This window comes from Astatotilapia calliptera, chromosome 13, assembly GCF_964374335.1.
Source record: "Astatotilapia calliptera chromosome 13, fAstCal68.1, whole genome shotgun sequence".
Classification (NCBI taxonomy): Eukaryota; Metazoa; Chordata; class Actinopteri; order Cichliformes; family Cichlidae; genus Astatotilapia; species Astatotilapia calliptera.
Window position 1 is genome coordinate 11,286,140 of NC_137434.1, and position 23,475 is coordinate 11,309,614.

At 42.3% G+C, this 23,475-nt stretch overlaps 2 protein-coding genes and 1 long non-coding RNA gene across 4 annotated transcripts in view; 2 read left to right on the plus strand and 1 right to left on the minus strand.

Moving 5' to 3' along the window:
• The first annotated feature begins 338 nt into the window (after positions 1-338).
• LOC113035298 (zinc transporter ZIP9) lies at positions 339-4,660 on the plus strand. Of its 2 annotated transcripts, XM_026190783.2 has the most exons (7): positions 339-1,063; positions 1,238-1,343; positions 1,566-1,724; positions 1,820-1,888; positions 2,218-2,303; positions 2,387-2,521; positions 2,636-4,660. In XM_026190783.2, exons 1-7 carry the CDS (start codon positions 968-970, stop codon positions 2,894-2,896), a joined length of 912 nt encoding a protein of 303 aa, XP_026046568.2. In that variant the 5' UTR covers positions 339-967; the 3' UTR covers positions 2,897-4,660. The 2 variants fall into 2 exon arrangements, with proteins under 2 accessions (XP_026046568.2, XP_080143874.1); XM_080287748.1 differs by lacking the exon at positions 339-1,063 and having other exon boundaries at positions 1,253-1,343; positions 1,457-1,724.
• LOC113035297 (uncharacterized) lies at positions 4,575-7,458 on the minus strand. The gene is given in 2 exon segments (XM_026190782.2): positions 4,575-6,655; positions 6,658-7,458. Coding segments are annotated over 2 exon segments (1,692 nt in total). The 5' UTR covers positions 7,364-7,458; the 3' UTR covers positions 4,575-5,669.
• A 3,209-nt stretch (positions 7,459-10,667) lies between these two features.
• The window catches only part of LOC145419609 (uncharacterized), a 239,184-nt gene continuing 226,376 nt past the window's right edge, over positions 10,668-23,475 (plus strand). The window contains exon 1 of the long non-coding RNA XR_013900910.1: positions 10,668-10,949. This is a non-coding gene — a long non-coding RNA (uncharacterized LOC145419609). The remainder of the gene's footprint in view (positions 10,950-23,475) is intronic.

The following is a 23,475-nucleotide window of genomic DNA, read 5'->3' on the forward strand; positions in this document are numbered from 1 at the left end:
TCAATCTGTTTCTCACTTTTGAACTGTATGGCAGGCCAATACAGAAAATAACATATTAATTAAATGTGTAGTGAATTAATTTAAATTGAAAATGAATAAATATTTAAATAATTAAACATCTGTTCATTTCATTTATAAGAATTATTTCCAATTTCAATGAATAAATGAAATTTAATTCTTTAATTTGTATGTAATTTATTTTGGCACTTGTGGCCCTCTATACATTTTCTTGTGTTTTACTCTCTCTTTTGATAGCGTGTTTTAATTGTTGCACAGTGCTTTATTTTAATAGCAATTGACATAAAACTTACAAACTTTACTTACGTACTAAACTATATTAATGGTATGCAAAAAGGAGTGTATCGACTTCTTATGTAACCTGTCCTGCCAGTGACCTACACTCCCTCTTCTTCCATCAGGAGCCTCGCGTTGTGAAGGAATTCGTCTTTAACACACTCACTGTGCTCTTTATAGTGTCCACTTAGTGTGGTCTGGGAGTACTTTGTTGAGATTGAGATTTTACTCCAAACTGAAAACGGGTGGTGAACAATTGCGCAATCGAAGCCCTAAAAGATGCAATTAACGCCTTTGTTGTCCTACAGTGTGGGATGGGCGCGTAAAACCTCTCCAGAAAATACCTTTTAACCCACCCTGTCAAAACCGGCCTGGGTTATGTTTAACTGGGGCACAGAGGAATGGAGTTTTGCTTCCACTCAGGTTGCAGTTCTCGCTGTCGGACACTTGGTGCTGCTGCTTGGGAAGCAGCTGTGTAGCAAACGAGGGGGGCGGCCACGGCGGTGCGACGTGGAAAGGCAGAACAGCATTCTGGTGTTGTCTGATGGTAGAGATTAAACTCCAGCGACCCAATGAGAACGCACACCGTCCCGGATCTCAGTAGGAGCTAACGCTGAAATGAAAGCAAAGGGGCGAACCGGGTAAATACTTGTGTTAGGAAGAAGTCGTCGCCATGGACGGAGGGCTGATTATTACATTTATATCTGTGGCGATGTTTGTAGGCTCCTTTCTGCTCGGATTCATCCCACTGTTGTTCAGACTGTCTGAGGTAAGTGATTTCCCACAGTCTTTGTTTATAGCGGACTGTCTGGATCTACTTCATCTTGTCTTATTTGTCGTGCCTTCATAATGTGCAAGGCTGTTGTTTTGGAAACTTGTTGAACAACTAGAACTTGTGAGGGGAATCTCAGTCATCTGCTGAAATCACGTGTCTTAACCCTAGAAAAGCCTGCAGTTCGTTTCCATCCTGGGGGCAGGTCTGCTGTGTGGGACAGCGCTGGCCATCACCATCCCAGAGGGAGTGGGTTTGCTGGAAGACTCGTGGAAAGGTGAGCAGGAAAGCTCAAACATGCACATGACAACGAAGCAGAATGGTTGCTGTGCAAGCTTTGTGTTTATGTGGGTGTGCTAACCCACCAAATTTGCATGTGTTTGATTGTAGCCTCCAGATGATTGATGAGGCAGGTGGCAGATGAAAAAGCTGCTCTCTGTAAAAACAACAAAAACAAGCTCATCAAAAGCTCTTTCTGTTCTTCATCTTCCGTCTCCAGCGTCATCCTCTGATGTGTCATCCGGTCTAAATTCCAGTAAAGAAAATGGGACCGTGGCAGAGAGAGGCCCACCTCGGTTCCTCATTGGGGTGGCTTTGACGCTCGGGTTCACCTTCATGTTTGTCGTCGATCAGATAGGAAGCTACCTTTCCACACGCGGCAAGTTATCAGAACTCTCACGCCAGCTTTACATTGCAGAGTGTTGCCTCCACAGATTTGTTAACCACCTCAGCGTGTGCGATGTCTAATTTCAGACCAGACGACTTGTTTGTCCAACAGCGTCCACTTCACAGCCACGTTGGGCCTGGTTATTCACGCTGCAGGTACGTGACACAGCCAAACCTCTCCTCTGCATATTTATTCTCTTGCTTTTGCTTGAGACGCACTGTTTCACTGGCTTCGAGGTCACAGGGGTGGAAAGTTTATAAGGAAACGTTCCTTATGCCCCCGTGTGACTCAGCATGTGATTCTGCAGCACAGCCTGCAGGATCTAACTTTACAGTTATTTAAACGGGGACAACCAAGCTTGACAGCAGTCACAAATCAAACAACAATCATCCATGATGCAGATCTTAAAGACCGGAGACCTATACAAATCCACATAAAAGAAGTAGCTGTACCATAGAGTAATAATCTCTTTGTTTGCTTTTAGCTGATGGATTTGCTCTGGGTGCTGCTGTGGCTACAGGTCAAGTGACAGTACAAGTTGTAGTGTTTTTTGCTGTGATTCTGCACAAGGTGAGAGAACGGCTCATTGAAATGAACAGATGTCTGGGTGACCAGCACGATGCCATTGACCGTCTTTCCCGTCTCCTGTTTAGGCGCCCGCCGCTTTTGGCTTGGTCTCCTTTCTGATGCACGGAGGCCTCGAGAAGAAGTTCATTCAGGGACACTTACTGGCCTTTTCAGCTGCAGCGCCTATAGTTGCTATTGCCACTTACTTCATATTATATGCAGTAAGAAAGCACAATCTGACTGTCGTGTCTGCTTGAAAGGAGATGCATTAAATCCCAGTGACTAGACGGTTGCTGGGTCTGAGTTATTTAACTTGATGTGTGCTGTGTCTGCAGTCTGGAAGCTCATCTGAGAATCAGCTCAGTGCAACGGGAGTGGGAATGCTCTTCTCAGCGGGGACGTTTCTCTATGTGGCCACGGTGCATGTTCTCCCTGAGATCAGCAGCAGCAGGACTGATGAGCTGCCCTTGGACTCCGAGCAGCAGTCTGGAGCCGAAGCCCACCAGCAGAGACACTTGGGGCTCCTGGAGAGCCTCACCCTCATCATCGGTGTGGGGCTTCCGATGTTGCTGGCCCTCGGACTGCACGATGACTAAAAGAAAACATGAGGGCAATTTATTTTAAAAGGGGGTGAAAGGAAAACTCTGAGCACCTGTACTGTATGCCACAATGATCAGAGGACAAAATAGGCTTTGACAGAGTCTACCTTGGTCCTCTTATTTCAGTGTAACTTGGATTTGTGTCAGGCTATTGTTTGGGTGTCAAAAAGCTTTCCGGGAGGTGATAAAGAATCGGGTAACTAATATAGTTTCATAGCTGAATTGAGTTTCCATTCAGAGGAAGCAGAAACAGTTCTCATTTGTTGCCACGGTCCGCTGAAGGTATGTTGAGGTATTAAATATCCTGAAAGGTGAATAGATTTACAGGAACAACCAAATAATTCGATACTCTCTCACCTAGAAAATAAGGTCTCTAGGGCGTACACTTTATATTATTATATTTTACGGCTAAGAGTTTGAAAATATGGCCGGATTTTCAGATTATAAATGTGCAATAATACAAACTACAAAGTTTTTTTTATAATGTTGTTTGTCTGAGTTGGTTTATGGTGGGGATCGTGTTGAGTGAGAGGCAGCCTGGACAGGTTACCGTCTGTCTGCTATCACAGAGGCGCGGGCCAACTGTTCGCACTCACAGCTGCAGCTAACGCTAATTTAGAATCATCTCTCTGACTGAGCATTCATGCTTGTGCAGTGTGGAATAAGGCTGGGACAAAACCAGGGACACGCGGAGAACATCCAAACACAGAAAAGGGGCAAAGGTTTGAACCTCTCAATGTGAAGTGATAATAACTGCAGCCAAATGAGAAGACCAACCGGTAAACTGGTCCAGCAACTCTCATGTTAGGTGATACGTTAGACGGAGACGGGTTCCTGGCAGCAGGTGAGGTACGTATCAAGAACTATCAAGCAGATTCTGGAGGTTACAGATGTTTTATTGACTCACTGCCAGTTAGAGCAATTTTTACCTTTACTTTCCTTCTTTCAGCTCCTTTAGTGTGTGCAACATGTGAAATATTGAAACACGTGAAATGTCTTCTGGTTTTATAATGGCTTATTTATTTACTTTATACTTGATTCTTTTTTGTTTTCGTCACACAACGCTGTACATTGCTGCATCGACTGACCTAAAGCTTGTTTACTTATGTTTAACGTGTGGAGCAGAATTCCCCTTTTAACAGCTACACTAAATATCTTGAGATTGAATTTTAATTTCATAGTTTTTGTATTGTAAACCAAAGTTAAGATATTTTACACTTAAATTTGTCCTTTATTCATTAAGCTCTAAACACAGTTCATGTATGAACCCATATGAAAACACATGCACAGGTTAGAGACCAATTAGGTTTGCATCAATGTAACCCATCTGCTCTACAAACCTTTGGAAGTGACCACAGAAGACATGACAAAGGAGTATTAGCCAAAAGGAAGGTTTTTGGGTTTATAAATGACAGGCCACCAAATACCCTGATTCAACCGAGGACTTGGATTTTAACTACTTTAAAAAAAACTTTGTCTTCAAGAATGCCTTAAATCACTGTCTGTGGTTGATGCTGTCTAGTGTTGCTTATTTAATTTTTGTTTGTCTGATAAATATTGATGACTCCTGTTTCCTCCTACTGGTGGAAAATTCCACTCTGACCCTCGGTGGAAGCTTGCCATTGGTGGAACACCACTAGAATAAAATCCAGTGTTTTTATGAACTCCCTGATCAGGGCTCATTTGCTGGAGTTTTTTGTTTTTTTTTTAAGTTGAACACCATGCCATGAGAATAAAGATTTCTTTACTATTGTCTGAAAAGAGAGTTCCTTGGAGTTCTTTGATGATTTGTCCTACATGTGACCCCAATTTGAATACAGGAAGTGCTCCCGTTTACAGTTCATGTAATTATTAAAAATGTGGCACACATGATCATGCTGCTAATGGTGAAATCAAACATCTGTTATGGCCTAGCATTAAAGTGATACAGCGTTGTTCTGTTTGAATCTTGCACGTAATAAAAATCTTCAAGTGGTATAAAGATTTTATAACACACAGTAGTCAGACTAACAGGAAAACAGGCAACACCGTGGTCTAGCAAACATTAACTCTTGCCTCGTGTCCTCATAGCTCATTCAGAGCATTGCAGTAGGACTGCACTTTGATTCCTTTCCAACCTCTGCAGACTATCCCCTCCCCTCTTATTTGAAGTCTACTAACAGCTAAACGCTCTAGCCATCAATCTTTAAGTGCCGGATGGTTATATTTGTTGTCACTAGTTGAATGTGGGTTGCATATAATGTGTTGCTACACAATCAATCTCATCTCAGGCTTAAGAACTAGCCAGGGGTCAAATATAAATGAATACACTGCTGTGAAGTACTGAACACAAATGGTTGAGGAAACAATGGTGCCTGTAAAGTTTACCCTGACAGGAGGTCACTCAGAGGTCTTGCTGATCTAAGCAGTTAACCTCAACTAAATAAAATGAAATGAAACCGTTTGGAAGTCTTTGAAACTGTATCCCAGCTACTGCACTCTATCAAATAAAAAGTTGACTTTTTGGATTATTAAAATCACCAAATGTTCATGTGTCTGTCATTACAATGGCCAAAAATGATTTTTAAGAACAGCTCTGATATGATGTTCAAGGGCCCTTGCATCTCGGGGACCATTTATAATGAATTTAAATTCATTTACATTCAAAGTGCAGAGAACAGTGATGTGTCTCAGTATTTCTGCAAGTCTCTGGAGCTATTATTTGACTGCAGATCCTTTTCTAAGCAGCTCTGGGTGAGTGTACAGGTGCAAAACAGAGTCTGAATAGAGTTCACAGATTCATGCGGTTTAAAGACGCAGTCAGCTGAGCCTCAAGCGCCATCTGATCAAAGGTCCGGCTGTGCGTCTGCTGCCTCACTCTCTCCCTCATGTGAAAGGAGGCCCGAGCCAGCCTCTGTGCCTCCTCCTGTATCTGCTCTCGCTGCCTTCTCAGCTGCTCCCTCTTCTGCTCCTTTGTGGAAATGCGGCTCTCTCTGACTCTCCTCGCCGCCTCCTCCTCTCTCTGTAGTTCCTCTCTGAGCCTCTGGTGGCAGAGCTGCCTGTGTTTGTTGTTCTGCCGGGTTTTCTGAGCTCTGCGTCTGTGCTGCGCTGAGGCGTGCAGGGCGGCTCTCTCCATGCGTCTCTGGCTCAGCTGGACCAGGATCTGCTTGTGTGTGAGCTGCTGGACGCTCTGCAGCTCGGCCCTCAGCTGCACTCTTTGACTCATCTCCTCCTCCCGGGCAGCCCGCTCCCGAAGCTCTTCGAGTCGTGCCTCTACAGACTTGGCACGCCTTTGGCAGGAGCGCTGCAACTTCTTCTCCAGTGTGCTCCTCCTCTGCGCCTCCTCTTCCTCCCCCTGCAGCTCAACCTGGTGTTTCAGCAAGATGTGTCTCAGCAGCTCTTTATGGTTTTCCTCCTGCAGCCTCTTCCGCTCCTCCTTCTCCTTCAGCATCTTGCTCCTCAGGACCTTCTCCTCCTTCTCCGCTGCCACCTGTCTCTCCCTCTCTCGCTCCCTCTTCCCCGCCTCCTCCTTCTCGGTCAGCAGCTTCTCCTGGTAGCGTTTGCGCTCTTCCGCCTCCTCCTGTGTACCCTCCATCTTTGCCCTGCGGTACACTTCCACCTCCTCTTTTAGCCTTCTCCATCGGTCTTCTTGCAGCAGCACCTCCTGCTTAAGCTGTTCTGCTTTCTCTTTTTCTCGATGCTCCCTCAGCCTCCTGCGGGCCTCCAGCTCCTCGTTCCAGCGTTTCATACTCCGTTTCAGCTTCTTCCTCCTCTTTTTTCTGCCTGAACTTGCTGGGCCTCCTCCTGCCTGCGGGCCTCCTGTCGCTCCCATTCCTCCTGCTGGCTGAGCTTCAAACGAGCCTGTTCCTCCTCATGCTTCACCAGCATCAGAGCAGCTATCTTCTGGTCTCTCTCCGATACTGTGACACACATCTGCTTTTGGATGCTCTTGGTGAGCCTCTTCAGCTTCTTCTCGGTAGCTGGGGAGTGTATGAGGTCTCCCAGGTTGAAGCTGCACAATGTGCTCCTCTCTGGATCCCTTTTACTAGGAGCAGAGCAGGAGGACCTGCTAACAGCCTTCTCTTCAGAGCAGAGATCTGCATAGGGCATTTCTGTTGAGCGCTCTTCCAGTCTGGTGTCAGGCAACACCTCCAAGCCCGAGGCTTTACTGCAGCATGGCCGCCTGTCCCCGGCCGCCTGGATAATCCTCCGCCGTTCCTGGCCGCACTTTTGTAAAGTCTTCAGCCTCTCCTTTTCATAAGATTCATGCATGACTCTCATTGTCTCAAACGGCGTGTCCTGTTGCTCAGCAGTGAAGTCGTTTAGAGATTTAATTAAAAGCTGAACCGGTTTTACACCCAGCCGAGCGCAAGACTCAAGCGAGCGAGAGTTCGTTAAGACGTGTCGGTTGCTCTCTGCTCCGGGAGAGTCGAAGTTGTTCAGGTCCAACTTAAGCACAGGGGAGCTGCACCTCAGCTCCTCCATCCTAAAACTAAAAAGCTAAATTAATGGATGCCAGATACGGAGGTCCTGAGGCTCACAGGTGCTACACCGAGCAGCGCTTCCGCACGGTCTGCAGCACAGAGAGGTCAGCAGGGGATTAGCTACTTCCTCGCGGACAAATAACAGTCGGTATTTCATTAACCGTCTTTACCTCAACTGTGAGCAATGACAGGCCGAATAATAAACAAAAAAACCCAACTTTATTTAAGCAGACGGGAACGTGTTAAATAAACGCTTGCAGTCAAGTGTGGCAGGATGAATGTTATCCCTCGGTCCAACCCACTTTCAGCCTGGCCCATTAGGGGGCGCTGGTATAAATAGTGGCCATTTGAGTGTCTCTGCATCGCTTGCCTGTGATCTCCTTTTTGGTCACCTGACTTCCTCGGTGTGGTAGAGATCGTTTGTGGGTTACTCTAAAGTCTCCATCGCGGCTGGTCGTAGCTATAGAAGCCTCCTCTGAGCTATTCTGCTTATGTTCTGTGACCCGGCTTACTTGGTACGTAATCAACTTTTGTTACGCTCTCTGCCTTCTATTGTTCTTTTATAGTAATTATTTATTATGTTTTGCAGGAAGTGTGGGCCTTAGTTTTGCGCCAAGCTACGCGAACTGAAGTGCTGCTGTTTTGCCTTGCTGTGCTTTTACCGTCTGTTCCCGTTGTGAGAATTCTTTCCCTGCTGCTGTCAGCTTTTACAGTGGACGTCGGCGTGGACAACGGCCATATGCATGCCGGTTATCGGAGTCAGCTGGCGTGCATATTGATTGACTGTTAACTTATCGTCGTGTGGACGGCAAGTTGGAGCAGTACGGCGATTCCGTTTGCTCCAGATTTTAGAGTTTTATTCAGATTGTATGTTGTTTTATTGCTTTTTGATTTGTAGTTTGGATTCTCTGTTACGCCACTGGTGGGAGGCCCTTTTTCTAGCTGTGGATCACCAGTGTGGTCCTGCAGTTGGGTTATCCCCCGGTGCTACACATTAGTTTGTTGTAATATATTAACATTTTCTTTGTTTCTTTTATTCAGATGCGGAGTGCCGACGTGGAGGAGACTAGGGTGCCTTGGTGGTGGGATCCCTTGAGTGTACACACCTGCCTTGTTTAGTTTATTAGTGTGAGTGTGTGTGATAGTCTGTTGCACTTGTGTTTTGGGTGTGTTTTCTTTCTTTAGTTTGTGTGTGGCATCCCTGCCCCTCCACTGGTAAGCCTCAGCTCTGAATACCTTTTTAAGCATATTTGAATATTTATGATTGTGCTTTTATATGGTGTTTTAAATAATTATTAATAAATTGTGAATTTGTTGATCATTGAACCTCGTCTCTGGACTGAGTATAGCGAACCTAAGTGCCTTTCTGGTGATTTAGTGTTACTTTCAGTATTCTCTGGGTGAAATTCCCAGGGTGGCGTTGTCGTTCTTTAAAACTGCAAAGAGTATTTACTTTATATCCCAACCTCGTCTCGCCACACAAGCATGGATTTAAAAAAAGGGTCAGTCTGTTGAGGTTTACAGGGATTTATTTATGCACAGCTCACTTAGGATCCCACCAGAGCGTTTCATTCAGGTTTACTTTCCCTGGATCACTGCAACGTCTTGATTTTTTTTTTTTCTTTTCCAGTCTCACTGTCTGCTTCAGCCAAGCTTTAGCTGCTGCCACAAACTAAAATCACCACCATGTTTATCAAAAGAGAAAGCTTTTAAAATGCTAAACTATATATAACTGGGACTCGGATGCGTGGCTCATGGGCTTTTGAATTTGCTGTTGCTGTTTGCTTTTGATGAGTTTAAATGATTATATATCCCTGCGTCGCTGTATGTATGACAATGCAGTTTATCTGCAAAATAACAAGTAAGGAAAGCTCAAATAATTAGTATGGAGTGAACAATTTTTTTCAACAAAATACAGCCAAAACTGAAAATAGCATGACCTAGACCTACTTAGATCAAGTAGAAATACATTAGAGCTATTCAAGTTACATGCCTGCTGTTCATGCGCTCATCCAGCAGTGCTGGGTTGGGTAAGATTCGATTTTGAACTTTTTATTGTCTTTATACATGTTGACTTATTTAGTTTTTAATTTTTTATTTGTGAGTTGTAACCTGGACTTTTTGATTTTGAAGAATATAGGAGATTTTTATATTCTGTGGTAAATACACCACAGTTTGAATAAACATCCCAGAAGGCATTTTGGATTGGGTGCTGTCATAAAATACTAATTTCCCCCTGAGCAAAAGGTTATCCTTAACAAGACTCATTCTTTCTAGTTTGCCAGGTAGGTGCCACTTCCTCTTTGTTCTGCGTTCACATACCAAGCTATAAATGTGTGCGCCTGTCTTATTTTATTGAATCTCTAGCAGACTACCCATTGTTATATTATTCACCTGCATTTTGGTTTTTAATAATGACATGTAATGCTGCATTAGCTAAAAGCATTTCATGGACTCTTGTGCATTAAAAAAAAAAAAAGTAAAAACATCCCAATAATTAATTAATTACATATCTTTTAAAAAAAAACACATTTGTATGGGGTAGACTGGGGTTGGTTGTCACACTTTTTACCGTTACATGAAGTTGCAGAAGTTCCCAGGATCTTTTAAAAGACAACCAGTCTATTAGCAGATTTTCCCAACAGATAACCTGAGCAATAGTAAGCAGGTCAGTGTAAATATGTAAGAGAAAACCAAATGATGAACTCCATTTTTAAAACATAAAAAGTCCACTTAAAAACCAGAGAATCTGCAAGGACCTACCCAATCTGCAATCAATACAAGAGAGACTGATGCTTTTCCTTGAAAATTTATTCAAAAAGCAAACAACACAGGCTGGTCGGTATAAAGCGCTAATGCTACCGAGTCATGTGCAAAGTGTTAAGTCCAATCATTGAGACACATATTTTACTACAAGAGCAGTAAATGTAGGTCAGAGTAAAGAGAAACATCACAATCTTAACCATCTCCATTTTTTTAATTTTTAACTCACTTTTTATATAAATAAAATACATTTATTTAAACATGTATCTGTGCAAACTTGTAAGTAATTTCAAACAGAATTTCTATTATTACGTGACCCCACCCAGGGGGCTACAGCCGACACTTTGGGTACTTCAGCTACAATAAAAAAAAGACACAAAGCTGGAGTTATTCTGTGTCTTTGCTGCACAGCTGCCTCTTCTTCTCTCGTTCTCCCTCTCCTGCTGCTACTTCAATCATGAAACTGATCAATGATCAGCTGATCGGCGTTTCTGCCACAAGTCCCGTCTCTCTTGCTTGTTTATCTCCCGCTTTGCGCCAGAAAGAGGAAACTAGCAGAGGTCGTGTTAAACAGCAGAAGCGCCTTTAAACCTGATAAGCTGTTGTTAGAATTTATTTAATATCACTTTCTAGTATCAGCTGATGTTTGTTGGAGCCACAGCTGTAAAAGCTGCTGGTCATGATATCGGTTTGGTTATCTGGTGAGAGGGAAACATGAAGATGAAACCAGGAGATGTCCTTACTGAATCATCAGCGCTGAACAGATTATTCTCATTTAAAATTTCTAGCTTTCAACAAATAATTATCCGAATCTTACAACCAAAGTTTTCATCCGATGTCAAATTTATAGAAATCCATTATTGTACATAGTAAGTTTTTTTCAGGGTCCCAACATAATTTCTTCAGAAGAAAGTACTGTACATGATGCCAGTATTTTCCCACATTTTCTAGATACTGTACTAGTACTTTGTGTAAAATGCCATCGAAAAGTCAGTTAAGTTTTATTCTTTCTCACCTGTCTTTCTGTCTCCTTTCACTTTTAAAAGGTTGCCATGTTAGAAAAAATATTTTGCCCTGCCATGCTGTTTATTGATGTGGTAAATAAATAGTTTATGAAAATATCACTAAATCTGTCATTTATTATTTTTAATATTCAGTAATGGTCATGTCTCACCTCTAGTCTTCTCTGTCTTAATTTCAGGTTTCCACCATATGTTGTAGATAGTTCAGGAAGTTAACTCAACCAAGCAGTCTTTGGGTTTCAGCTAAGTACTGTTTAGAATACCAGAATAGGGAGGATGGTGTAGGTTTAAGTTTATTAGATTGATACATATGTACCAACAAGACAGTGTACATCACTGTCACAACGACGTTTGTTTTCATTCAAAGGCTTTATGGTTTTTCCTATAATACCTGGTGGGCCGGTCTCTAGTCAAAATGCCCGGGCTGATTTTTTGTCCCAGTCCAGCCCTGCCCATCAGTATTCTTCATTCTGCTGTGCCACATTTTACACACTGACCAAGAAAGGACGTAAGCTCTTCATGGTGACCCCAGAAATTTTAATGTATCACTTTCTAGCATACGGCTGACACTGCTCGACATCTTGCAGTGCAGTATAAGAGTCCCGCCACAAGGAGACACTAAAGGCTTTCAAACCAACAGTTTCTGCTTCCAAAGCGGCGCCAACCGTTAATAGTCGACATTGGTTGCACACAGATGTTTTGCTTTGGCACGAGCTCGAACAATTGAGTTGAATTACACGAGTTATTCATATTCAATAAACCTGTGAAATTTGTGTTGATAAAATATGATTGAAACATGTTTTGGTGAAGTAATTTGAGCTCTTGGAATATTTTAATCCTTCACAATTTTCACACTTTATTCCAACACTATTCAGTGACAAACAAACAAAACACTACATTTTCTGAAATATTTGTGGGGTTTTTCTTGTTTGTTTTTATACTACTTGAAAACTAAAGTGACCCTCCAATGTGATGACAGTGCCAGCAGTGGCCCACAGCTCATTTAACGCTTTCTCCTAATTGACTCATAACAGTCTCTCATATGTATGAACTATGTAGGCTATCTCTATTTTGAAACAATGAGTGGGCAATGACAGCATCTCCTCATTGTGTACTTTACTGACAACAGGACAACAGGGAATACAGAGAAACTGACTGAGGACTTTTTCCAACTGGTGCCAGCAGAACCACTTCCAGATCAACACTCCGAAAACCAAGGAGCAGGTAGTGGACTCCACCTACACCAGTGAACATCCAGAGAATGGGCATTAAGATAGCTGACTCATATAAGTGATCTGACCAATAAACTGATCTGGAGTAACAACAGAGAGTCCATGTACACAAAAGGATAGAGACGAGACGGTTGTATTTGCAACAGAGAAGTCTTTTGGAAGGGAGCAGGGAGAGCTCCTGAAGACCTTCTAGGACTCTTTGGTGGTATTGTCCATGTTTTATAGTGTGGTCTGCTGGGGACAGGAAGAAACTGAAAAGGTTGATCACGAAAACTAGCTCTGTTCTGGGATGCCCTCTTGACCCAGTGGAGGTAGTTATCTCTGTCAGATAACAGCTCCCACCCCATACAGGTCACTCTGACAACACTAAGCAGTCCCTCCAGTGACAGGCTGCTGCACCCACGGTGTGCAAAGGGGACATTTTGGAGGCCTTTCCCTCTAGCTGTTGTCAAATTGTACACTGCACAACAGCAGTGAATGTACACCACATATGCACACACACTGGGCTCTTTACATATATCAGTGTGCAATACTAAATACCTGCTACTATTAACACCCAAACACTGCACTATGAAATGTTTCATTCTTCTTCTAATAGTAATCTGTATTATTGCATCATATATATGTACATGTATGTATACAGATCAATGATACAGATATATATAGATAGATGGATATAGATATATAGACTTAAATATATAAGTACATATCTATTTCTTAGTCTATATTTCTTCTATTTTTGCATAGCATTATTGATGTCAGGTATGCTGCATGTGTTCATTTGTTCCTGCCTTGTGTACTCTGCTGCAGTAATAATTTGAATTTCCCCAACTCTGGGACTAACAAAGGTTATCTTATCTGAAATGTATCTAAACCCAGCTGATATCTGGCTACATTTTCTGGTGAGCATCCAAATCACACTGGATTGAGGTTTACACACTGTATAATGCCTGATTTCTTGTAAATATTTAACGATGGCCTTGTGAAATATATATTGATAAAATGTTTACCAGGCCACAGTGAACAATGAAAAATAAAATTAAAACAAATAATTGAAAACACTGAAAAACACTCACAAATATATTTTGTAGAGATGACGCATTTGTCTTAACCTGGTTATGCTGTACCATCCAGATGAAGACGTGAGCCAAAGAGCCTTTAAGTTTCATTTAATGAACTTACCTTTTCCTACATATGAGAAATGAGCTGGTGTGAAGTAAATTGGGTTTTGTATATCTGTAGCCTCAGATGAGCATGAAATTTCATTTCTGACTTGACCTGCTTAACAGCAGTCTCAAATATTAAAGTCTTGGTGTTAGGATGTTGAGGATGTGCCAGAAATGTTTGTTAAAACAAATAACTGGACCTTACTTGTTAAGCTCAATGTTCTCACTGTCACATGGAAAAATCTATGTTTTTTTCCCTAATAAATATACATTAATTTTAGGCAGGGCTGGACTGGGACAAAAAATCAGCCCGGGCATTTTGACTAGAGACCGGCCCACCAGGTATTATAGGAAAAACCATAAAGCCTTTGAATGAAAACAAACGTCGTTGTGACAGTGATGTACACTGTCTTGTTGGTACATATGTATCAATCTAATAAACTTAAACCTACACCATCCTCCCTATTCTGGTATTCTAAGCAGTACTTAGCCGAAACCCAAAGACTGCTTGGTTGAGTTAACTTCCTGAACTATCTACAACATATGGTGGAAACCTGAAATTAAGACAGAGAAGACTAGAGGTGAGACATGACCATTACTGAATATTAAAAATAATAAATGACAGATTTAGTGATATTTTCATAAACTATTTATTTACCACATCAATAAACAGCATGGCAGGGCAAAATATTTTTTCTAACATGGCAACCTTTTAAAAGTGAAAGGAGACAGAAAGACAGGTGAGAAAGAATAAAACTTAACTGACTTGTCGATGGCATTTTACACAAAGTACTAGTACAGTATCTAGAAAATGTGGGAAAATACTGGCATCATGTACAGTACTTTCTTCTGAAGAAATTATGTTGGGACCCTGAAAAAAACTTACTATGTACAATAATGGATTTCTATAAATTTGACATCGGATGAAAACTTTGGTTGTAAGATTCGGATAATTATTTGTTGAAAGCTAGAAATTTTAAATGAGAATAAGAAAGAAAAGTATTTCTTTGTGCCCCCTTTCCCTGTTAATGCTCTACCTGGCCCCATGGCAAAACTTTGCTAGACCCGCCCCTGCACAGTTACCAGCTGTCAGCTATATAGAAAAGGTGTAAGTTGTCTCTCAGAAACAGTTCATGGCTTTCCTTCAACCCATTCATGTCACCTAAAAGGTAAAACCTATTTCTCCATCACCTGTTCAGCGCTGATGATTCAGTAAGGACATCTCCTGGTTTCATCTTCATGTTTCCCTCTCACCAGATAACCAAACCGATATCATGGCCAGCAGCTTTTACAGCTGTGGCTCCAACAAACATCAGCTGATACTAGAAAGTGATATTAAATAAATTCTAACAACAGCTTATCAAGTTTAAAGGCGCTTCTGCTGTTTAACACGACCTCTGCTAGTTTCCTCTTTCTGGCGCAAAGCGGGAGATAAACAAGCAAGAGAGACGGGACTTGTGGCAGAAACGCCGATCAGCTGATCATTGATCAGTTTCATGATTGAAGTAGCAGCAGGAGAGGGAGAACGAGAGAAGAAGAGGCAGCTGTGCAGCAAAGACACAGAATAACTCCAGCTTTTTGTCTTTTTTTATTGTAGCTGAAGTACGGGACAAATCGCTTTTATTTTCAGCTCAATACAAAACGCATAATATTAACTCTGAATACCAGAGGATTCCGTTTTTTATGGCACGGTTGGCTCTACTAACTAACCATATGAATAAAATAAAGTTCACCAGTAACATCATAACACCCACCCAACTGTACAGAAACTCCATCATGCTAGCTAGTACACAGTACGAGTTATTGTAACTGACTGTAAAAAGTTAGCACAAGGAAAATAAACTCCACCTAAACTTGGTTTGACCCAGATAGACTGCAGGTCATAACTTCTTACCTGAAGCTCATTTCACCTGACAGTCGGACTGGCGGCCGCCTTGCGTCTCTCCACCTCCAGTCCTTTCCCCCATCCACCTGCTGGCCTCCACCACTTGCTAATTTGACTGAATGTGTGAAAGCTCCACCATAGCCACTACCAAAGAACTGAGTTATTTTTACACGTCTGCCAGCATCTGTCCAATCCGCCACCTTTCACTGTTTACACAGTTAGGAAAAAAAGACAACAACAACAACAAGAAAACATTGGGCCATTTAAAAGGCAAAATGAGCATCGGCCCACCGGGCAAATGGCCGGTATACCCGATGCCCCACAGACAGACTGAGGCCCCGCCGCTATTTTTGAGTGCAAAAATGTGTGGTCTCCAGCTAATGGAAAAGGCTGATCGCGTAGTGCTCTTTAAATAGAACAATTTGCCCCATTCTCTTCGCCCGTCATGTGGCCACATGTGGCGGGCTAGCAGGCTAGCAACATACAGGCCCGGGTTCGAGCCCTCGGCTCACTTCCCTCTGTATGTTCACCTGCTAGGGGGAGGTCCAGGCGGGCGATCTTGGAGTGAAAATTCCAAGGGATGACCCCTCGTAGCCTGGGCTTCCCCTGACTTTTTTTCTTTGCTTTGCTTTTTTTCATTTACCTGCCAGCAACAAACACACCTCCTTGTTGTCATGGCTACCAACGACCACTCTTCTTGTGCCAACAAGTCATTGCCTGACAAAACATTATTTCCTATGTTTCCCTGGCTGTTTTGCCTTTTTTATTTCTTGTGTTTTAGACAAAAACAAAAGAAAAAGATCTACAGATTCAGGCTTTTCTTTACCTGTGGTAGTCGGGTAGAATGACGTCACTGACACTGCTTTAATATGAAAACAAACTTTCTCAAACAAAAAACAAAAACAAAAAAGGAGTGGGTCGGTGTGTCATCTTTACCGAGCACCATACATGTTTTGCTTCACATTCAAATTATTATTTTTCCTTTTCAAAAATAATTCAGAGAGAAAAAAAACAGAGAAGTCAAATATATCAAATTTGCACGAATCTTCTAGTGAAGGTGCCTCCTCCTTCTGACCTTAGGGTAACTAATTTCTCAGACAGTGACATGACAGTGCGCTGGGAAGCTGCAGCTGATGATGATGTTTCTTACCTCACTAAGTGGAGGCGACCTGAGACAGGTGGGGAAGAACTATTGGATTGTTGGGGTACATATTATGAAGTAAAAAAAATACAATATCTCAATAAACTGTTGTCCTGTGTCTTAAGGAGTATGAGATATCACTGTCTGCACTCTATGGAGATGGAGCTCAGAGTGAAGCTGTGGCCATACGCTACAGCACCTGTGAGTCACACATTTTCTGATCCTGAACGTTTGTCAAACTCAGGAGGGGAGAGCCTGAAACCATTTACCTAAGTCACATTAGCAGCAGTGTTCAGCCTAAAAAATAGACAAGTTAAAAGTCATGCATCCATATTATTTGTTTATTTATTAAATTATTTTCGAGACACTGTTAGTTGTTAGAAGCCAGTGTTTTAATGACAGGACATATATGACAGTAATGAGACAACCTAAGATATCCAAGATTAGCACAAAAACACAAATAGAATCACAGAAAGCGTGTTTCTCTCCCGTTAGTCTTTAGGCCCAGTTACCTTTTACTTTTCTGTGGTCAGTAGCCCTTCATGTCATATTCTGTCTCTATGTACAATGTAGCATTACTAATACAATAACCTATATGTAAATGAACTTCATTGTGTAATTGATGGCAGTTCTCAAAGTACTAGTCACTTAAAGGTTAAATTTCACATCGAAATTCTCATATTATATTCTATTTGAATGTTTAAAAAGAAAAATATCACAGTATTTATGCTTTCACTGAGCATATACCTGCATCAATGATAAACTCTCAAGGCTGAAAAGTCCTGGCTTTGGTCAGCCACGGTCCACGCACACGTCACCAATCCCTGACTGCTTGATCATAACAGCAATTGGGCTGCTGGGAACATGACGGGCGTTCTTCTTGATGTTAACAAGGTGCTCACCAATCTCCCTGGGAACAAACGAGATTCCTAAGACAGACCGACAAAACAGATGTTAACAACGCTTATTCTTGTGTGTGCATGCAGCCCGTTTCAGTTGCTCCTGCTTCTTTCTCCACGCTTTAACTTTTATTACTTTCCCCCTCTGTCTTTTACTTAAGGGTTAATAAAGTATTTGGATTCTGATGAGTCTCATTGTTTAGCAAACTTCTCACTTATCAGACGGACACTCACCAATGTGAGCGTTACGCAGCATCTTCAGCAGGCAGGGCTCCTCTGGGCCTGAGGGTGTTGTAAGAGGGGCTGTCAGCTGGCTGAGGTCAAGCTCGCCTATGTCCAGTGGAATATCTGCAGCAGAGCCCGCCTTCAGTGAAGTATGTTGGCTGGAAGGCTTTCAGGCCCGTCTTTGCCACTCCAGGGTCAGAGACCTTCACCTTGTTTGGATGACAGCCTGCTCTGATATTCATCTGTGGGCACAAACACCAAAACTCAAGAGACTTTTCAGTGAGAAGAAAAGGCAAACCTTGCATGCCAGAGTGAAAGTGAGAGTGTGTGAGTGCATACTCACCCTGAATGGACTCTCAGGGATGTTAGCGTCTCCCCAGGAGACCATCACAGTGTGCTTCACAGGCTTACGTGGGGTGCAGGTGTATGTGCTGTTGCTATTATCCTTAACCTGGACATCCACAGAATTGACTTCACCATCCTGTGCAGAAGACAAGGGATTATAGTTCAATCAGATTTAACACACTGTATTTTTCGGACCATAAGGCGCACTGTCGATGAACAGGTCTGGTTTCATACATGAGGCGCACTGGACTATAAAACGCATTAAGCGAAACAAAACAGCCAGATAAGTCAAACTTTACTCAACTCTTTCTTCTTGCTTCCTCCACTTCCGTACCATTGATTCATTCATGTTGAAATCTCTCGCAGCTGCTCTATTCTCATGTTCTACTGCGTGACTGACAGCCTTGAGTTTGAAATCCGCTTCGTCAGCATGTCTCTTAACAGGTGGCATTTTGGGGTCATGATCCACACACAATACAGTAATATTATGTTGCAGCACAGTACGTATCACTCCGCCAGGCTCCTGACTACGTAGCCGTAATGCTCCGACAATCCATCAAGCGGTGCGACTTCGTAGCTTACCAAAGTCGTACTAAAACATTTTTTGACAGATTTTTAAGCGCCGTGTATTACATAAAATCGGTTCAAGGTCAGTAAGCACAACCACAATTCATACATAAGGCGCACTGTCGATTTTTGAGAGATAATTAAAGGATTTTAAGTGCGACTCATAGTACGAAAAATACGGTACATACAATATATTTAACATATTTGTGATCATATACAAAGCCAGATATACCTGGGCTATAATTTTCAGAGGAGCTTTTCCTCCTTGCTTGGCATCAACTGTGAGTTCACTGGGTTTTCCAACAGCCAGACCACTGCTCTGTAGGCCTGGACCGTGCGCCTTAACCTAGAGAAAACTATTTTAAACAAACAATTAAAAAAGGAACAAGTCAAAGATCTACTATAGCCAAAAGATCATTTACAGACTATAGCGCTGTGAAAAAATATTTGCCTCCTTTCTGATTTCGTATCTTATTCCATATTTGTCACACTTACACGTTTCAGATCAATAAATGTTAATATTAGACAAGAATGTCTAATATTAAACGGCAGTTTTCAAGGGGAAAAAGCTATCCAAACATACTTGGTCCTATATGAAAAAGTAATTGCACCGAATTAAATAAATTCTAACAACAGCTTATCAAGTTTAAAGGCGCTTCTGCTGTTTAACACGACCTCTGCTAGTTTCCTCTTTCTGGCGCAAAGCGGGAGATAAACAAGCAAGAGAGACGGGACTTGTGGCAGAAACGCCGATCAGCTGATCATTGATCAGTTTCATGATTGAAGTAGCAGCAGGAGAGGGAGAACGAGAGAAGAAGAGGCAGCTGTGCAGCAAAGACACAGAATAACTCCAGCTTTTTGTCTTTTTTTTATTGTAGCTGAAGTACGGGACAAATCGCTTTTATTTTCAGCTCAATACAAAACGCATAATATTAACTCTGAATACCAGAGGATTCCGTTTTTTATGGCACGGTTGGCTCTACTAACTAACCATATGAATAAAATAAAGTTCACCAGTAACATCATAGCACCCACCCAACTGTACAGAAACTCCATCATGCTAGCTAGTACACAGTACGAGTTATTGTAACTGACTGTAAAAAGTTAGCACAAGGAAAATAAACTCCACCTAAACTTGGTTTGACCCAGATAGACTGCAGGTCATAACTTCTTACCTGAAGCTCATTTCACCTGACAGTCGGACTGGCGGCCGCCTTGCGTCTCTCCACCTCCAGTCCTTTCCCCCATCCACCTGCTGGCCTCCACCACTTGCTAATTTGACTGAATGTGTGAAAGCTCCACCATAGCCACTACCAAAGAACTGAGTTATTTTTACACGTCTGCCAGCATCTGTCCAATCCGCCACCTTTCACTGTTTACACAGTTAGGAAAAAAAGACAACAACAACAACAAGAAAACATTGGGCCATTTAAAAGGCAAAATGAGCATCGGCCCACCGGGCAAATGGCCGGTATACCCGATGCCCCACAGACAGACTGAGGCCCCGCCGCTATTTTTGAGTGCAAAAATGTGTGGTCTCCAGCTAATGGAAAAGGCTGATCGCGTAGTGCTCTTTAAATAGAACAATTTGCCCCATTCTCTTCGCCCGTCATGTGGCCACATGTGGCGGGCTAGCAGGCTAGCAACATACAGGCCCGGGTTCGAGCCCTCGGCTCACTTCCCTCTGTATGTTCACCTGCTAGGGGGAGGTCCAGGCGGGCGATCTTGGAGTGAAAATTCCAAGGGATGACCCCTCGTAGCCTGGGCTTCCCCTGACTTTTTTTCTTTGCTTTGCTTTTTTTCATTTACCTGCCAGCAACAAACACACCTCCTTGTTGTCATGGCTACCAACGACCACTCTTCTTGTGCCAACAAGTCATTGCCTGACAAAACATTATTTCCTATGTTTCCCTGGCTGTTTTGCCTTTTTTATTTCTTGTGTTTTAGACAAAAACAAAAGAAAAAGATCTACAGATTCAGGCTTTTCTTTACCTGTGGTAGTCGGGTAGAATGACGTCACTGACACTGCTTTAATATGAAAACAAACTTTCTCAAACAAAAAACAAAAACAAAAAAGGAGTGGGTCGGTGTGTCATCTTTACCGAGCACCATACATGTTTTGCTTCACATTCAAATTATTATTTTTCCTTTTCAAAAATAATTCAGAGAGAAAAAAAACAGAGAAGTCAAATATATCAAATTTGCACGAATCTTCTAGTGAAGGTGCCTCCTCCTTCTGACCTTAGGGTAACTAATTTCTCAGACAGTGACATGACAGTGCGCTGGGAAGCTGCAGCTGATGATGATGTTTCTTACCTCACTAAGTGGAGGCGACCTGAGACAGGTGGGGAAGAACTATTGGATTGTTGGGGTACATATTATGAAGTAAAAAAAATACAATATCTCAATAAACTGTTGTCCTGTGTCTTAAGGAGTATGAGATATCACTGTCTGCACTCTATGGAGATGGAGCTCAGAGTGAAGCTGTGGCCATACGCTACAGCACCTGTGAGTCACACATTTTCTGATCCTGAACGTTTGTCAAACTCAGGAGGGGAGAGCCTGAAACCATTTACCTAAGTCACATTAGCAGCAGTGTTCAGCCTAAAAAATAGACAAGTTAAAAGTCATGCATCCATATTATTTGTTTATTTATTAAATTATTTTCGAGACACTGTTAGTTGTTAGAAGCCAGTGTTTTAATGACAGGACATATATGACAGTAATGAGACAACCTAAGATATCCAAGATTAGCACAAAAACACAAATAGAATCACAGAAAGCGTGTTTCTCTCCCGTTAGTCTTTAGGCCCAGTTACCTTTTACTTTTCTGTGGTCAGTAGCCCTTCATGTCATATTCTGTCTCTATGTACAATGTAGCATTACTAATACAATAACCTATATGTAAATGAACTTCATTGTGTAATTGATGGCAGTTCTCAAAGTACTAGTCACTTAAAGGTTAAATTTCACATCGAAATTCTCATATTATATTCTATTTGAATGTTTAAAAAGAAAAATATCACAGTATTTATGCTTTCACTGAGCATATACCTGCATCAATGATAAACTCTCAAGGCTGAAAAGTCCTGGCTTTGGTCAGCCACGGTCCACGCACACGTCACCAATCCCTGACTGCTTGATCATAACAGCAATTGGGCTGCTGGGAACATGACGGGCGTTCTTCTTGATGTTAACAAGGTGCTCACCAATCTCCCTGGGAACAAACGAGATTCCTAAGACAGACCGACAAAACAGATGTTAACAACGCTTATTCTTGTGTGTGCATGCAGCCCGTTTCAGTTGCTCCTGCTTCTTTCTCCACGCTTTAACTTTTATTACTTTCCCCCTCTGTCTTTTACTTAAGGGTTAATAAAGTATTTGGATTCTGATGAGTCTCATTGTTTAGCAAACTTCTCACTTATCAGACGGACACTCACCAATGTGAGCGTTACGCAGCATCTTCAGCAGGCAGGGCTCCTCTGGGCCTGAGGGTGTTGTAAGAGGGGCTGTCAGCTGGCTGAGGTCAAGCTCGCCTATGTCCAGTGGAATATCTGCAGCAGAGCCCGCCTTCAGTGAAGTATGTTGGCTGGAAGGCTTTCAGGCCCGTCTTTGCCACTCCAGGGTCAGAGACCTTCACCTTGTTTGGATGACAGCCTGCTCTGATATTCATCTGTGGGCACAAACACCAAAACTCAAGAGACTTTTCAGTGAGAAGAAAAGGCAAACCTTGCATGCCAGAGTGAAAGTGAGAGTGTGTGAGTGCATACTCACCCTGAATGGACTCTCAGGGATGTTAGCGTCTCCCCAGGAGACCATCACAGTGTGCTTCACAGGCTTACGTGGGGTGCAGGTGTATGTGCTGTTGCTATTATCCTTAACCTGGACATCCACAGAATTGACTTCACCATCCTGTGCAGAAGACAAGGGATTATAGTTCAATCAGATTTAACACACTGTATTTTTCGGACCATAAGGCGCACTGTCGATGAACAGGTCTGGTTTCATACATGAGGCGCACTGGACTATAAAACGCATTAAGCGAAACAAAACAGCCAGATAAGTCAAACTTTACTCAACTCTTTCTTCTTGCTTCCTCCACTTCCGTACCATTGATTCATTCATGTTGAAATCTCTCGCAGCTGCTCTATTCTCATGTTCTACTGCGTGACTGACAGCCTTGAGTTTGAAATCCGCTTCGTCAGCATGTCTCTTAACAGGTGGCATTTTGGGGTCATGATCCACACACAATACAGTAATATTATGTTGCAGCACAGTACGTATCACTCCGCCAGGCTCCTGACTACGTAGCCGTAATGCTCCGACAATCCATCAAGCGGTGCGACTTCGTAGCTTACCAAAGTCGTACTAAAACATTTTTTGACAGATTTTTAAGCGCCGTGTATTACATAAAATCGGTTCAAGGTCAGTAAGCACAACCACAATTCATACATAAGGCGCACTGTCGATTTTTGAGAGATAATTAAAGGATTTTAAGTGCGACTCATAGTACGAAAAATACGGTACATACAATATATTTAACATATTTGTGATCATATACAAAGCCAGATATACCTGGGCTATAATTTTCAGAGGAGCTTTTCCTCCTTGCTTGGCATCAACTGTGAGTTCACTGGGTTTTCCAACAGCCAGACCACTGCTCTGTAGGCCTGGACCGTGCGCCTTAACCTAGAGAAAACTATTTTAAACAAACAATTAAAAAAGGAACAAGTCAAAGATCTACTATAGCCAAAAGATCATTTACAGACTATAGCGCTGTGAAAAAATATTTGCCTCCTTTCTGATTTCGTATCTTATTCCATATTTGTCACACTTACACGTTTCAGATCAATAAATTTTAATATTAG

Coding starts and splice junctions, on each gene's coding strand:
- LOC113035298 (XM_026190783.2), top strand. CDS start 968: ATGGACGGAGGGCTGATTATTACATTTATATCTGTGGCGATGTTTGTA. Junction 1,344..1,565: donor GCTGGAAGACTCGTGGAAAG/GTGAGCAGGAAA, acceptor TTCCGTCTCCAG/CGTCATCCTCTGATGTGTCA. Junction 1,725..1,819: donor AAGCTACCTTTCCACACGCG/GCAAGTTATCAG, acceptor GTCTAATTTCAG/ACCAGACGACTTGTTTGTCC.